Consider the following 17,376-nt stretch of genomic DNA (forward strand, 5'->3'; position numbering starts at 1 on the left):
TACCAAAAGAAAAAGAAGGCATCTAGTTTGTGAAACATTATTTCGTTTCAAAGAGACGAAGTCGGACTTGAGCAATTGATCGAAGCACGTTCTGCAAAATTTCTGCTAGTGTTAACACGTACACAAATTCAATGTTCCTGTTACTCGATTTGGTGTGACACATTAGTACAATTAGAAGATAATACTCTAATCTATATACTTAATTACTCTTTTTCAAATGCCTAACAGTTACCTCAATGGAAATAAATTCTTCAAAATAAAAATGGATAAAATCTTACCTAAGACCAACAACGTCTTAAGAACAATTTAATCGGTTAGGTATATTATTAATTGAAAAACAATTATTACAGAGACTGATTTAAAAGTACTATTTTCAACTTTGCATGTCAAAAAGCTAAAAAAGATTTAATAAAAATATATATAAACTTTAAAAAAAAAAAGATTTGGGCCTCTAGTTGCCCCTAATCAAGGGATAAATTAAACTATTAATTAAAGAGTTAAATAAAAAATAAAATGTGGCAGTTTATTTATAACAAATTATAAAAAAGTGATAGGAGTAAAATAAAAGAAACTGAAAGAAGCTGTATTTTGATTCATACTCCCATTTAGGAATTTCTGAAAAGTATTTTCTAAGGTTTATCTTAAAATCATTTTGGTAAGTAATTTTGCCACATCCATAAACAAAGCCAAAATCGTCGTGGCAGTGTTTGGATCATCCAAAATTAATATCCGCCATCCCCCAAAGTCGCGGTGGTAGCAGCCATGTTTAAACCTTCAAAAACCACTGCACTTCTGCCGGAAAATCGTTGCTGAGCTATGGCTACGGCGGCGCAATTCTCCTATATTACCGTCAATTCACCCAACTTCTATCCTAGCGCTAATAAACGGTTCGCATTTTCCCGCCAATTGAAAGATGGTGCGGAATTCTATACTGATGTCACCAGCTCCAGACGTAAACCCAAATTGCTCTCTGTAGCTTGTAGCAATTCGAGTCCTTCTTCTGATAGTATAAGGTATCATTTCAACTCGTCTTTTGAAATTAGATGCTTCTGTTGGTTAGATTTTGTTATAATTGCGAGGATTATAACAAGGAAGGATATTAATTACCTTGTCTCTTTTCTGAAAAGCAAAAATTCTAAAACTAACACTCTCTCCATTTCAATTTATGTGTAACCTATTTCCTTTTTAGTTAGTTTCCGAAAATAATGAATCCCTTCCTACTAAGAAAACTCGTAATTTTGGGTTCCAATATGAGAAGCTCTTGCAACCACAAAAATGATATGACATGCTTAAGATCACAAGTTTCAAAAGACTTCATTTTTTCCCCCTTAAACTCTCTAGTTCGCATAAATTGAAACAGATGTATCACTTAGTATTAACTTCATTAGTTACAGTTAGTAACCTGTTTATTGTGATGTGTGTATCATATCACTAGCGAATGCACAAGAGTAAATAGAGCTTCTTTTATAAATAGTAGACTCTTCCACTCATTGCTTATCATTTGCTAGATTGTGAAGAAGAGTTTGGTCATGAATCTAGTCTGTTAGATGCAGGGAATGAGTATCTTGTGCTTTCAGAATGTGACGTGCAAATGCCATAGAGCATATAGTATAAACAAAAGTCCCACATGTTAGTGCTACATTCTTTTTTATTTCTTTTCCAATTCAAAAGCAATCTGCTTAAAGATCTCTTTTTGGTACATATTCCCTTTAATTTACAAGAATTTAACTCCAAAATCATTTGACATGTAGGCTAAATCTATCCAAAATAAATACCTGCAATTTATGTGAATGCTGATTTTAAGTTGGTGAGTTATAGGTTACGCATGCCCAATGTCATGCCTTGTATATAAATTATAATTGTTAGCTTATTGCAAGCACCAAGTTGTATATGGGTATTGGCTTGTTTGGTTGCTTCTTCACTTCTCTGTTGGAATGGAGTTTACCGTTTTGTTTATTTTGGCTAATTCCAATATTATAGATGTGTTTATGACATCTGTTAAGAATCTATTTAGTTAGAACAGAAATATGCTGCTGGCAAAGCAGAGCGTAACATATGAAGCAACTTATAACTAATCACACAACTTTTGGTTGGGGGAAACATTAGTTTGTTCAATATAAACCTCAGGGTAAATATCCTCCTCGCCCCCCCTGGTAACTTCAATAAAATTACTTTAATTATCAAAAATGGAAAGAAGTCTCAGGGTATAGATGTATTAGCTACTTAGGCGTTCCTTCTAGTGGTAGTTTAGGGTCAACCATAATCTTCCTTTCCAATGTCTCAAATGAATCATTAGAAATGGAATTCCATTGAGAGAAAGTTTGTTACAAATACGTGTTTACCTCTGTAGCAGAACTTGTTTGGAGGAAGATCACTTATTAAAAGGTTATTATTCAGGCCTTGTTTTGCTGATGGAGAAACAGAGAAGAACTTGCTGCTCCACAAGAGCATCAATGCTGTGGCTCAAATCAAGAGACGATAATAAGAATATGAAATTGATATGCTTTGGTCATGATTTTTTCTTGTAGCTGAATGATAGGAATAAGTGTTATTGTTGTTCTTTTAAGACATAGTGTTGTGTGCATTAAGCTCCTCATATTACAGATTCAACCATAACAAGTCTGCTTCTTTCCGAGTTTCTGACAGCTGTTCGGAATGTGCTGAGCTTAGTTTTAACTTTTAGTGTGGATGTGTTATCTGTACATGTACCCCCAATTTCAGACTCATTTAGTATGATATCAGGTTCTCTTTTAAAGTGAAGTAATCTTACAATATTGGTTTTATTTGTTATTTAGTTCCACAGCCAAGATAAGAAGTGAAGTTCTTACTCCCTTTCGGTCTGTTCGGATGTTCTTCTATCTCGCTTTCATTGCAAGTGGTGGTCTTGGAGGACTTATTGCCTCTACACGACTAATTGCGGCATTGGCCAATTCATCAAGAGCAGCTGAAGTTCCTGAGATCCTAAAAGGCCTTGGCATAGACCTCGGCGCAGTCTCTGTATTTGCTTTTCTGTATTATAGGGAGAATAGAGCAAAGAATGCTCAGGTGGCAAGATTAGTAAGAGAAGAAAATCTTGCAAATCTTAAGCTTCGTGTGGATGAGAAGAAAATCGTTCCCCTGAGTGCTTTCAGAGGAATTGCTCGTTTGGTCATCCTTGCTGGCCCTTCGGCTTTCATTTCAGAATGTTTCAGACTCAGCGAACCATTTACCGATGGCCTTCTTGAAAGAGGAGTGCTTGTGGTCCCTTTTGCAACTGATGGAATTTCTCCTAGTTTTGAGTTTGAAGAGAATGAAGAACTTGAGGAGAAGATATCCAGAAGAAAAAGGCTGTGGCAGCTTGCTCCTCTTTATGCCACTGAGTGGACCAAGTAAGTGTGTTATCAACAAAACGGAACGTTGTCTAACTTGAAACTGTTTCTTCTCTCACTTGTGCTGCTGACATTAACGATAATTACATTGACTTTAAGAAGTGAAAACAAAGATACTCATATTTGGCTCACCCGTGATAGGTGGATAGATGAACAAAAGAAACTAGCCAACGTCTCTCCTGAATCTCCAGTGTAAGTATTCTACAACTTTAGTAGTATATGTGGTTTTTTAAAAGATAGATCGGCTGATTGACTTCTTTGTGGGGTGTGTCAAATATGAAAAATGTTAGCATTAGTGTGTTCAGCAAAATGTACGTTTATCATGGTTTTACTTGAATCTGTTAACAAATCTTATGAAATACGAGTCTAGCCATTATCATAAACGAGTTTACTAAATGTAAGATGTCGATTGACTTTTTTGCAATTTTTATCATGTGCAGGTATTTATCTTTACGCTTGGATGGCCGTGTGCGTGGCAGCGGTGTTGGTTATCCTCCTTGGAATGCTTTTGTAATGCAATTGCCACCAGTAAAGGGAATTTGGTCTGGTCTTCTTGATGGCATGGATGGAAGAGTTCTTTAAGTTATGAGATCAGATATTCTCTTCTTTTCCGTTTTTATTTACTGAAGAATTAGATTAAATGATGTTGACAATATAGTTTTTTTCCCTCTCAAATTCATCATTATAGTATTCACCAATCTTTCATTTGCTTTAGTTTACTTCTTTCTTCCCTTTTGTTTTCTTTGTCGGTAAGGTTGACTTCCTGTGTCTCCAGGCCATGGTGTTGCTTAACGAAGTCTATAATGGAAGATGAGAATGTGAAATTAGGTACTGTAGTTTCCAGTATTACGTTCATTTGATAGGAAAGTTGTCTATTGATATGTAAAATTGAAGTCCTCAAGTTTTTCATAGTTCCATAGATCATTGCTGTCGTCAATATATCTGATCAAACACATTCATACATATGTATTTTCCGGAATGAATTATATGTTTGCTTCCATAACAAGATTGTGTCCTGGTAAATTTCGAGTACTTGCTAATTCGTTCTCTATCTTCTCACAGTGGAACAAATCTTTTTGATTGCTGGTCGGAGAACTACCATAGGAACAAGAGACGTCAATTTGATAAGCCAAAAGACAGGGTCGAGAATCTGTGTATAGATCTCATACTCTACGATTGCAATTGAGCCAGAATTCATTTCCTCGCTTCGGATTCTGAACCATGATTCAAACTGTGATGTCTGATCCACACAGTAACCATTTGTACAAGGTAACCTTTCCAAAATAAAGTTCCCAAAGATGGTTCGAGAGAATTGGATTGAACAATGGCAACAAGCTTAATAAGAAAAGGAAGGAGAAATTTGCGAGAAATTATGATACAGATTCACATTCAAAGCCAGTATATAACTAGAGATTAAACACGGAAAGCACAGGGTCGGGCATATTACAAATATGAAAAACCATGAACTAATTAATTACTTCCACTCTTTCATTTCACTTCTTCGACTTCATCCAATGCGTAGTTGTTGGTAGATACATTAGCATAGTTCACTTTGTTGAACCTCACTACAACTGGGTAGCGTGTGTTCGGATCCTGCGTCCATCACCAAGTTAACATCTTAAACTTTCACACTAACAAAAGACATGGACTCTAATCAAGTTACTTACCTGATCAACAGCTACAACTGAACCAACACCTTTGTACCAGTAAGATTCCTTCCTTAAAACTCTCACCTGTATTTTGTAACAGTTTAGAATACTCTTTGATGATTAGCTGCTATAATTCGTGGTTAAATACAGAAAGAAGTAGATGCAGACACACCCACTGTCTTCAACTTGAATTACCTTATTCACCGTTTCCAAGTCAAATTACATTTATAGAGTTGAACATATATTTATATTAAGCTACAACTTATTGTATAGTAGGTGCAGTTGGCCACAAAATACAGACTGAAAGTTATGAATTCACTTCTTGCTGCTGTACCAGATATGTTATGTTATTGAACTACTCCATCTGTTTCATTCCACATGGTGCTCTATCTTTTTAAGTCACTTGAAAGAAAATGAGATCTTCCTATTTATAAACATTGTGACTTTAAACTTTTCCATACTCTTATATCCACACAAATGTTTAAGATCCTAATATGTATCAAAATCATCTTTTTTTCTTAAAGTCCGTGCTCAGTCAAACTGTTACGGGAGTACTTACTTTGGTTCCTCTCTTGGGTCCAATTGGAGGTGGCTTGGCAGCTTTGGCAGGAGGAGCTTCACCTTCAGCAGTGGCGGTAGCAGCTGGCGGCGCAGCCTCTTCCGCGGCCCTAACAACGAGTCTCGGGAAGTTGGTGGTGGTGTTGTTGTTCTTGGAGGAAGAAAAGAATAACATAGAGGTGCGAGGAGCAGTACTGTTAGAGGTGGCAATATTGGGGGTGGACACCATAAAACCGGATGCAGCAGAAGCCATGCTGCTACTTGCCATGTCTTTGTCTCTGCTGCAAAGAAATGATGAAGCAGAAAAATTAATGTATTGGGGCAAAAACACAAGTAGGATTTGAGAGGCTTTGAGTTAATGGGATATCTTTTTCCTGGACTAAAGATCAACTTAGCTACCACACGCCATTGCTCCATCCACTTACGCAATGCCACATGTTACCCATATCCCATTCTTGTGGATAATGTTACCACTTTTATGTCTTCTTTCTCTCATATTTTTCCATATAAAAATCTATTTTTATTATTGATAGTATAATATTAATATTTTTATGTGATATTGACTATTTTTTGACTAACTTATTGCAAGAGGAAATTACCTTTGATAATATAAAAAATGAATAGTCAATGATATTTGCTTCTTTTAGTTGGAAAACTAATTATATGCATTGATATCTCGTATTATATGACAAACTAGTAATGAAGCATTGACGGGTGCATCTTATTCATATTAACACATTTATTTATTCTCAATTAATGTGTTCATTTTCCATTTAAATTGTTTCGAAACAGTGAAAGGGATGTTCACTTCTACTATTGAATTACATGATACTGTAAGTAGATGCTTCCTCCAAAAAGGTTTATTCTAGAATGACCAATACGTGCAGAAGAGCTGCAAAACAGTTCCAAGAGACCACTAATAGTGCGCAAGAGTTGATAGGTCAAGTATCGACTCAATTGCGCTAGCTGCCCTGATTTCTCACCACACAACTTTATTTATATAGTAATAATAGCTCTATGTTATAACGATAGTGTTCGGGTCAGTTTGTGCACACCTTTACTATTTCATGAGATACCTATTACTTTCACTATTTTTGATATCTAGTTACTCTGCCCACCAAAATTTAGGCAGATGGAAAGAAGTCACTTAGCGTAAGTTTTGTTTCTATTGGAATTTGCACACGCATAGTAAGTGTATGATGAAATGCAAGCTAGCGAAAGTGTAATCTCAAAACTAAAGGCACTTGCTACATATGCCTACAAAGTAATACCACATTTGGCTATTGTTTATCCTGCAGCCACCAAAATATTTTAAATTTCCATATAGTGAAACACATCCACAACTGATCAATGTTGCAACTGTTGCATATGTTGAAGGATAGGAATCTTCACGTCCGTGAGTTAATATATACTATGCATAGTGCTTCTTTGACTACCTATTTCCCAATTATGTTTATGGTTCCGGAGGAAGTGTCTCCTACATATTATTACTGCAACTGATATGCCTCAAATTCAGGCTGCTTACCTGCACTAATCAGTAGACTTCGACAATGATCTCTATCATTCTCTGAGATCTAAAACCTTCAAACGTTCTGGTAAATAAATCGAGAGATGGAACTGAAAATCTCTAACTTTGGAGTGAGCCAAATAAATCATGCGTCAGGATTTGGATCTTGCAATTCGTATTGCGCATTATGCGCTTTTCATGAGGCCCTTAGGTCTAACTTTGTCCTTTATATATTAACTATTTATCCGTAAAACGGTACAATTAAATTTGTTACGTGGTTTATGTTAGTCCCGCCAATATTGCTGTATTTGTAAGTAATAATTCTAAAAAATATAAGTTATCGTAATGAAACAGTAATTAATTCGAGCCCACTGAATTCACAGTGTTTCCTTAAGGAATTTAATCCCCTCCTAGTACCCAAGGTTATGAATTATTTCCTCCCAGGATAGAACGAATCACACACTGGTGTAGCGGTACCTCAAACCCCAGTGTTTCAGCGAACACAAAGTTCGGTAGCAAATCACACTTACAGTTGCTTTGTTTGAAGTTAAAACAATGCAGAAAAAGGAGTAGAAACTCAAAAAATCGTATGAAAATGTTGAGAGGAAGGAGTGCAATGTATAGTCAAAGTTGAGCATTTTCAGTTTTGTTTGTATATCTTTCTTCAACAGCTGCTGCACATATTTATAGCAGTCAGCTTTGAAGATGAACGACCCTCCACCCTCCATGGTGGAGCATGCACTAGCTTGTTTGTGGAGCAAGCACTTGGCCATGGTGGGAAGAGCATTAGGCAGCTGCTATTGCAGCTGGTGGTCAATACACGGATTGGAACATATCCGTTACAAATGCGGATAATCTTACGTTAATATTTACTATTAACAAATAAATTTGGTCCAAAAAAATTAATCAATCAATCATTTAACCAAATCCGAAGCCGAAGCCGAAGCCGAGCGACGACGACGACGGCGCGAGGCTTGCTTTCTTCTTAACTCTTTAAGAGCTACAAGAAGAGCAATTATATATATACCCACTAAAAATCTTTTCCTCTTCCAATATGGGACAATGTCTCATTGTCAAGAGGGGGAAACTTAAAATTTTACTCAAAATTTTTATTTTCCCTCCATTTCCCATTCACCCTCATTTTAAGACTATTTCATCTTAAATAACAAAAACCTCAACAGTTTATGGACAAGTGAATTTATTTGACACAAAAATGATAAAGAGATAAGATTAAAATTGAGATTTAATTGAAGAAGATGACAAGCCTGGCTCCGAGCCCAACGTCTCCGAGAGCACAAATTGAAATAACAACAAAGTGAAAGAAAGTTGTTAATTTAAGAGCAAAATAGTAAAATATAGCCTTTTTGTATATGATGTTTTATGTCCTTACAATGGTTGCTGAGTTTGCTATTTATAGCTTTACCTAGGAAACAAGATCATACGATCAAACTCATCTTAAATGATAATAAAAGAGTCATTGATGAACGCGTAACGACAGACGATGAATGCAAATATTCTCTGCAACGGTCACTCATTTAATGGAGAGGTCATTCATTCATAGCAGAAAAAGCACTGTTAGTAAATATTCCCCCATTGAATGCTATTCGATGAAAAATCCTTGATCTTCCCCCGTCGATTACGCTCCTTTCGGAATTTATCCGATATCGATTAAATTCGTTGTATCCGGTATTGGTTATTCCCTGACTTGCCTTTTGCCTATGTTCGGTTCCACGTGTTATGTTACCATTCGACCATTCATTATAAATTAATTTGACCCCATACAGATAGTCCCCCTACTTTTCGGTAACATATCTTAGCGTTACCAGAAAGTTGGTGAAGATTCCTTTCTTGGTGGGAAAGTTCCTGAACAGTCTCTGACGCTTGAAAGGACGCGCATCTTCTCGCATTTAATACTCCGAACACGTGTTGCCCCATGATTCAACAAATAATTTCACAGGTTTTTGAGGTAATCATGACCACGATTTTTGCCGTCGATAACTTCTCTGATGTTTATCATTTTTACTTCTTCACTTTTACAAATTTCATAAGTCTTTCTTCTTTTATGCATTTGCTTAGAAATCTCTCATAACCTTCAATTTTCTCAGCAAGAATCTTACTAACCTTTTATTACCATGGTTTCTTACACTGCTTTCTCTGGCAACATTAGTCTTCTCTTCGGGGGAGGCCCGAAGAAAAATAAGGATAAGAAGGTCGAAGTCGATTCAGAACCTCCCACTGTTAGTACCATCATACCACATCATCTTAGCACCGTGAACGACTTTCAGGAGAAGGCTCCTTCTGTATCTTCACAGATTGGCTAGTCAGTAAGTATCCCTCCTCCATTCGCCCTTCCAGTATCACAACTGTGAATGAGGACTACAACTTCCCCAATCTTAAAATTCTCGCCTCGGATATGATAGAGCGGGTTACCTTTCTCTAAGAAGGGGTTTATGTATGTCTATACGTATCTCTTTACCTTGGGTCCATTTTCCTTGGGGTCGAATGAAGGGCTCGACCCAATAACTTTGGAGTTTTGCCACTGATAAATGATCTGCTTAGCACAAGTAGGCCCATCTATATGGAGGACGGTGGCCTGTCTTCGCCAACTGTGTATGGAGACCGGGAAAACCTTCCCTTGCACACATAATAAATCTTTACTCTCCCAAAATATTTCGTGGGGGAGTAATAAATTGTAGCAAGCGTGGCCACCATGCTCTCCTCACCAGTGTAGGCAATGAAAGTGATCGTGGATGGATGGAACAATTCATCATCATTGCTACCATGGACATTATCCCGACCACAACTCCAACCTTTACCGAGTCGTGGAATCGCTTTCGTAAGTTTTCGGTCATTCACTTCCTTCCTTCGTGAAAAGATTACTTCCCGTTGTTGTTGATTTTCTTGTTTCTTTTATTTCAGCTACCAGATGAGAACAACCACAGGTTCAAAACCTGGACCAGTGAGTTCAGAAAATTCTGGAAATCACAACTCCAGAATCTCGCTGGTGGAAGAAAATGTCTCCCAAATACGGGTGAAAGGCCAAGCACCATGGTAAGTCAAAACACCCTTTCTTTTACCCTAGTTCGAACATAAGAAATCTTCATGAACAAGTTGGTAACTCTATTGTTTTGCCTAATACAGGACTTCCGAGGGGCTCTATCATCTTCCCCAAAGTCGACGTCTTAGTTGATCCCTAGGGGGCCGGGAGGGTGTTGGAAAATTCCCTTGCATGGAGTAGAGCTCATGGATCTGCACAAGCCTTCGGTGAGGGTGCCTCCTCTCGGAGTCCCCATCCCGAGAGCAAGAAATCGAAGAGAAGACGCTCTTCCTCGGCTGGGGCTCAAAAGAAGAAATGAAAGAAAATGCCATCCGATCCGACCACAGTGGTCCTCGCCGATGAAGGGGAAGACAGTGACGAAGAGGCTTCCCTTCTAAGGAGAAAAGGATCTTATTCGGCTCAACCTGATGCTCAGTAGGGGGAGCTTCAAAACCCGACTATAGAAGAGACCCAAACACTTTGGGGTGAGATGGACCTGGTAAATAATGATGATTCTCTCTTCCCGGCCCCCATTACTGTTTCCGGTCCAAGAAGTTCGGACCCTGGGCCTCTTCTGCCTCCGACCATTGAGCAAATGACAATCAACACTTCTTCTTCCACCACTCCTTCTTCACCTTCCATACCGATGGGTTTACGCCTATCGACACCAGCTGCTCCTTCGCTCCCAGCAACAAATACATCTCCTCCACCAGTACCATCTGAACAAGAAAGGGACACCTCTCATCCCCGATCTCTTGACCACAAGAACTTGGGGTATGATTGTTCAACCCCTTCTCCAGATCCCCGAGGGAGGAGAAACGCCAATCTTTCTGTGTTGAAAGAGTAGGCTCTTGTTTATAGGAGATGGAAAGCTAGTACATGTACTACCCTTATTTAATTACATATTACAAGTGGCATAAAATAAGTACAACGAACATAAAAAGTCTTACAATGTAAGACACTTAATTTGGCTAATAGACAAAGCATAAAAGCATAATCATCAACTAAAAAATAAATTACATGGCCTTGGGTTTTGGTTTTTGGTTTAGACAAGACATGGATGATGGTAAATTGACCCATGAATAGTATTTGCATGGCATTTGGTTTGGGTAAATTTATGGCTTGGCATGTATGACTTTTCTTTGATGACATGAGGGACTCTTGAATAGTATTTGCGTGTCATAGAACTTTGGGAACTTTATGAAAAGACATGGGTAGGCAATTTTATTGATATATTTTGAATTTTTATGGTAATCTTTAGTGGGTCAAAGTGGCTAAAAGGTGAAAGACTTGTGCAAAATTTTGTTTTTCCATATAATTTCTTGTGGGGCAGAGCAGTGAAAAGGATAAAGAAGATATGCACATTTTTTTTCCAAATGGGTACTTGCCTAAGGGGTTAAGAGGTGAAAATGGTTAAAGACACTTGTGAAATTTTTTATTTTAGGAAAAAGGGGAATTATGGAAGGGAAATTGGCTAAAAAGGTTTAGAATACTTATGCAAATTATTTCCTAGCTCATGATTACGCATTATGCTTGTCTTTTACACTTCTAGCCTTTGGTCTTCAGCTCTTGTGAAATATCTCTTTATATGTGGATGATCTTCTTCCATAACTCTTGTTCTTTTACCTGTCCTCTTCTGCGATGGAGTGTTGTTTTTTTCATTTAAAATAATCTTAGCAATTTCTGCTGGATTAATTTCATATGGGTCTTGTGAGTTTCCAAGCAATGCCATGTATTCTTCGAGCTCTTCTTTAACATCTTCACAAAGATGGTAGGTGGAAGAATAATTGAAATTCTTTTCTTCTCCTGGCCATATCACCTTTCGAAAGTGTCTGTTCTGCTGAAAAATCAACTCTTGGGCTTCAGTGAACTTTTCTTCCCTTGCTTGAATTGTGTCTGGATAATGATAGCAAAGAGAAACTGTAGGGACCACATGAATGGAGCTCCGGACATTATCAAATGGCTCGTGGAACATGAATATTTTGGCTCCACTAGAATTAAAATGATGAACCCAATATTTTTGAGGTTTGAACCGAACCATAACAAAAATATTTTTAGGTAGGGTTCAAGATTTTTAAAATTCCAGAAGTCATCACATTCAAATTCCATAAGAATTTAGTATTTATGACATAGATACCAAAAGAACCATAAGAGCTCATGTGAAAAATTCCTAGCATGTGTTGTGAAAACCTGGCAATATGGATACTCCTGATGGATAATGCCTGCCCTGAAAACTTGGAGTTCATAAATATTCTTGCTTCTAAGCAAGATTAACAGATCAAGAGGATCTGAAAATTCTAATAGCTTCGGCAAGTGATGTGATGACATTGATGAGGGACTTGGCCACTGGGCCTCTGAAAATATGAACATTTAACTTGTGGACCTCTTCTCCCTATGTATGATACCGCATGGGGTGGAACCTTTTTGAAACCTTTTGGAAAATTCACCTGGCCTTGAAAGGAAATCAACAAGAAAATTATCTTTTCCTTTCAAGTGCTTGACTTGAAACTTATAGGGAGAGAACTATTGAGCCCATCTTAGAATTTTCGGATTCAGAATGTTCTTTGGATTCAGCTGGATCATCATAGGAAAAGCTTTCATATCTATATCAATAAGAAACTCTGAGTGAATTAGGAAAAAATTGAACCTTTTAATCCCATTTTCACTACAAGAATCTCCTTGAAAGTAGAATGATAGTGTTGTTCAACACCCTTGAATCTTCCACTGGCGTAACCACATATGTTTTTGTGACCTTTTTCTTCCTCAGATAAAATCGCGCTCCAATATTTATTGCTGGCATATGTCTAAAATATTTTTTTTTATTGGAGGGAATGTGCTAAGATTTGACACTTTGGGACACCTCTTTTATTTTTCTAACTGCATCACTTTGCTCCTTGTCCTGTGACTGGGCATTCTTCTTTAATATTTTTGTGAGAGGAGAAATATATGTAGAAATATTAGGAATACAATCTCTCACATAATTTATTATTCTAAAAAACTGTTGGATTTGCTTCGTCATGAAACTGGTATCGGGGAACTTGAGAATTTCCTGATAAATATGAGGACCAAGAGTGTATTTTCCATGGAAAAAATGTATCCCCAAAAACTCAATTTTATTTTTTGCAAAAATCATTTTTTTGGCTGAAAGCATGATGTCATTTTTTCGTACTAAAGATACAAAATGATTGAGCAAATGTATGTGCTCCTCCCAACTATCACTGAATAGTAAAACATCATCAATATAAACAAGTGATGTGTGGAGGATTGGCTGAAATATTTTTATCATGAATTTTTGAAACAAAGATGCAACAGTTTTTATACCGAAAGTTATGACTTTCCACTGAAAATGATGACCAAGAATGCAAAAATCAGTTTTTCTCTATCATCCGGTTGGATTCCCAATTACCAAAATCTTGATTTTTGGTCAAACGTAGAAAAATATTTTGCCTTTGCAAGTTGGGAGAAAAGGGTGAGCTTATTTGGGATGGGAAACTTGTCATTCAAAAGAAAATGATTGAGTGGTTGGTAATTAATTACCAATCTCAATTTATCTCTTATTTGCTCGGCTATTTTGTTGACATAAAATGCTTCGCAATACCATTGTGAATTTGATGCCTCAATGAGATCAAAATCTACTAGTTCTTCGAACTCCTTTTTTTGCAAGCTGAAGGTGGTCGGGATTCATACCAAAGTGACTTACCTTTGTAGGATTGATATTATCATTTTTCTTGAATGACAACTTGATGAAGAACTCTTCATTTTACCATAAAGGATTGTCACATTTGGTTAAGAATTCAGTGTGAGATTCTGCACAAGAGTGTTGTGTGATTTGTGCTTCAATTTCCATGACTTGATCTTCTTTTGTGAGCTGGAACAATCTCGGGACTGCACAATATGGCTTAAATTATTTTTTGAATGCTATCCCATTGGCTTTGATCTGGAGTTTGTCTTGCAAAACCCTGTATATATCAAAACCAATAATCAAATCCTTACCTGGGACATCTGACCCAATCAATTTGGTCGTGTACTTTAGTCGGGGGAAGAGTTCAATAGTGATCGGATGCTTGGTAATGACAGTTGTGGTAAGAATTCTATTTGAGGTTGTGTTGAAATTCTTGAAGTACGACACCCAATACTCATATGGAAAGACCATAGGATTAATGGGCGAGGAGGCTGCTCCCGTGTCAAAGAAAGCTATGACATGAGTTGGTTTGTCCCGCTCGGATGTATATGCCTTGATTTCTGCTTGCGGGATCACTATGATGCCGTGGATCTCCTCTTTTACCTTTAGCTTTGATTATGAAATTTGGTAATGATCATCACCATATTCCTCATAAACATTCAGGAAAAATAGAGTCTCTTCTTTGGGCTCATCTTCAAGTGAGAAAACTGATTCAAGGTCATCATCCTCACTGAAATAAATGCCTGTGTAATCTGTAATTTCAGAGAGAAGTTTAATAGACTGCTTGGACTCTAGGCAGTTTCATGCAAAATGTCCTGTTTTATTACGAATAAAACATGCTATATCCTTGCATTGCCCGTCTTTCTCCTTCTAAAATATTTTGTTTTTCTTTTGAAACTGGACCTGTCGCTTGAGAATTTTGGCAACCTGAATCTTTTGAATTTCTTCCTTGGCGCCTGGCATGAGCAGTCTTTTTTTCCTGTAATTAAATCTGACTTGCGATAAGCTCTATCTAGTGCTGGATCATTCTTCATTATCTGTTTCATAACATATCTTTTTGCACAGATATCATCAAGAGCATAAAAAATGGCTTGCCTAATATAACCAATATTCAGAGCAGTTATTGACTAGTATTTATCTTCTATGATAGTCATGGTTCGACCAGCCAACATCGTTGATAGGGATGAAACAAATGCTTTTTAAAGATTGATATCCCCACCCAGCTCAAAAATGATTTTTGCTATTTTCTGAAAATGTTTATCAATGATATCTCTATCCAAAGACAAACACTTCATTTAAAAAATTTGTCTTCGAAGTTTTTCATGCCTTTGGCCAGTATCACCACAGAAAACTTCATGCAAGATTCTAATGCTAAAAGCAAAATCTTGGGAAGTAAGGAAATATTTTTTGTCCTGCTAATCAAGTGAATTTCATCAGTCTCGAAGAATACCTGAGACACGAGAAGTGAATTCTGATAGGATTACATACTTTTCTCGCTCCGCGAAATTCTTGGTCACCATCCAAGTGTAGAAAACTGGATTCTTTGAGGCTATCTTGGGACTTTTATATCATATAGGTATGGAAACTAGTACCTACCTATTTGGATGTGGCAGAGTCATATTTCCTTTCTGGAATGGGCTCAGTAGTCATCACATCCCGATCATCGTCAACTTTGGAGACCTCTGGGTCCCTGGGCTACAACAACAACCTAGTGAAATCCCACAAGTGGGGTTTGAGGAGGGTAGTGTGTACGCATACCTTACCCCTACTCCAGATGAGTATAGAGACTGTTTTCGATAGACCCCGACTCAAGAAGATGAAAAGAGACAGTGGAGCAGTAATAGCAGAGGAAGCAAGAAAGATAACATCAGCAACGCAATAACTCTGGGTCCCTGGGCTGATTCATAAAAATGGGAGGAAGTTCTTCTTCTGAATAACTTTGGGATGAGAATGTACTTGTGGAAGGAAGAGAAGTGACCTTAGAATTTCTGGATTTCTAGGGCACAAAGTGATCACTTTTCAAGAGGTGTATTTGTTCTCTTAGAGACACCATCTCTTTCTTCTGCTGCTGGAAGAAATGGAAAAGAGAAGTACCCGACGGACAAATATCGTACTGCAAGGTTGCTAACTTGTACTCCAAGGCTTTGATGAGTCCTACATACTAAAAAGACTTCTCTACAACCTGATCCACCTTCCTCTCAATATTTTCCACCCTGCTAAGCATTTTATTCTGAGTGTGTGCAACATTTTTAACAATGCTATCAATGTTGTTCAAGATTCTATTTTGAGAAATAGAATTTTCGGACTGCCAATTGATTATTGCTTTAATGTCACTCGATGGTTTTTTTTTTCTCCTGATGGCTAAACAACATTCTTTTTGGGAATCTAGTGAGCATGATATGCAACATCTTTATTGAAATGTTCAAGAGGTGAAAAATTATGGGTATAACCGGCGCTAACGGGGCTATACATTAGTATTTTGGGACAAAAGGGTTGCCTCGTTCTCTTCCCAATTAGGGGTGATTGGCCTGGCATCTTTTTCTGGAAGTTTTGGCCATTCCTGAGGGTTATAGATGACAAGGTATTCATACTTACCTGGGCGGCTGTGCGATCCAACTGATGGGCCGCCTCTTTCATACCTTTCTCAAAGGCATTCTGTAGATGGTTTGAACTTTTTCTTTCTGCACTTCTTGTGTTTCTTTCCGGGCAACCGGTAGTATTCTGCTAGATACCCAAGGCATTTTTGGGAGGAACATTCAATATGGCCTTCTTGTATTTCATTTTGGCCAAGTGTAGAAATAACAACATATTCTCTAACGCCTTTAGGCCTTTGTCGGACCAAAGAGTAGATTTGATACCATGGAGACAATTGTTTTTTTTATAGAAAAAAGCGGAATAAGGATTTATGAGTGTTTCGTCTAAGACTTCTATTTCATACAAGTAATCATATTTTTTGCAAGGATTTTTGATAGAGTAAGAGACATATTAACAGCTGCACTAGAGCGTACAATACTGGAAGATGAAGATACGTCAAACATAATTTGAGAAAGTCGCTCCCTCCTCTAAAATAGTAGGCTTGGCTCTGATACCATAGGGGTGGGTGTAGTACCGGGAATTGTAGAGATCAGTAAAATACTGGAGTAGAGACTGAATTATTAGAATAGAGATTGGATTACTTTTGTAGAGATTGGATTACCTTAATAGAGATTGGATCACCTTAGCATCAGTTGAATTATTCACACAAAAGTCTTCCTACAAGGGGGTACTGGAGGCTCACAAAAGGCATCCCTCGCCACAACTAGGCCGTCAATAGTGAACTCGGAAAACTTTTGAACTCCTACTACAACAACTACTAAAACAATCTTCCTCAACTACTAAAACAATGTTCCTCAACTACTAGAGTAATCTTCCTCAATTACTAGAGCAATCTTCATCAATTACTAAAGTATTTTGAGACTCCACACTCAAATATAAACCAACCATATCCGCATATTTTGGAGGAAGAAACTATAAAACACTTAGCTAGAAGAAAACATTTTATTACACAAGAGTTATTAAACCATCCAAGTCGGTAG

General features: G+C 37.4%; 2 protein-coding genes and 1 long non-coding RNA gene across 3 annotated transcripts; 2 read left to right on the top strand and 1 right to left on the bottom strand.

Annotated features, from left to right (window-relative positions):
- The first annotated feature begins 585 nt into the window (after positions 1-585).
- On the top strand, positions 586-4,082 carry LOC104113892 (protein LOW PSII ACCUMULATION 1, chloroplastic). The gene is made up of 4 exons (XM_033660708.2): positions 586-1,013; positions 2,796-3,368; positions 3,510-3,560; positions 3,809-4,082. The coding sequence occupies exons 1-4, from the start codon at positions 817-819 to the stop codon at positions 3,948-3,950; spliced, it is 963 nt and encodes a 320-aa protein (XP_033516599.1). The 5' UTR covers positions 586-816; the 3' UTR covers positions 3,951-4,082.
- Positions 4,083-4,511: 429 nt separating this feature from the next.
- LOC138902071 (uncharacterized) lies at positions 4,512-5,747 on the top strand. The gene is made up of 2 exons (XR_011412466.1): positions 4,512-4,637; positions 5,542-5,747. It is a non-coding gene; the product is annotated as an uncharacterized lncRNA (long non-coding RNA).
- On the bottom strand, positions 4,686-5,990 carry LOC104113893 (photosystem I reaction center subunit IV B, chloroplastic). The gene is made up of 3 exons (XM_009624209.4): positions 5,577-5,990; positions 5,036-5,101; positions 4,686-4,961 (listed from the first exon to the last, which is right to left on the bottom strand). Exons 1-3 carry the CDS (start codon positions 5,841-5,843, stop codon positions 4,857-4,859), a joined length of 438 nt encoding a protein of 145 aa, XP_009622504.1. The 5' UTR covers positions 5,844-5,990; the 3' UTR covers positions 4,686-4,856.
- Positions 5,991-17,376: the final 11,386 nt, after the last annotated feature.

Source organism: Nicotiana tomentosiformis, chromosome 1 (assembly GCF_000390325.3).
Source record: "Nicotiana tomentosiformis chromosome 1, ASM39032v3, whole genome shotgun sequence".
NCBI classification, from domain to species: Eukaryota; Viridiplantae; Streptophyta; class Magnoliopsida; order Solanales; family Solanaceae; genus Nicotiana; species Nicotiana tomentosiformis.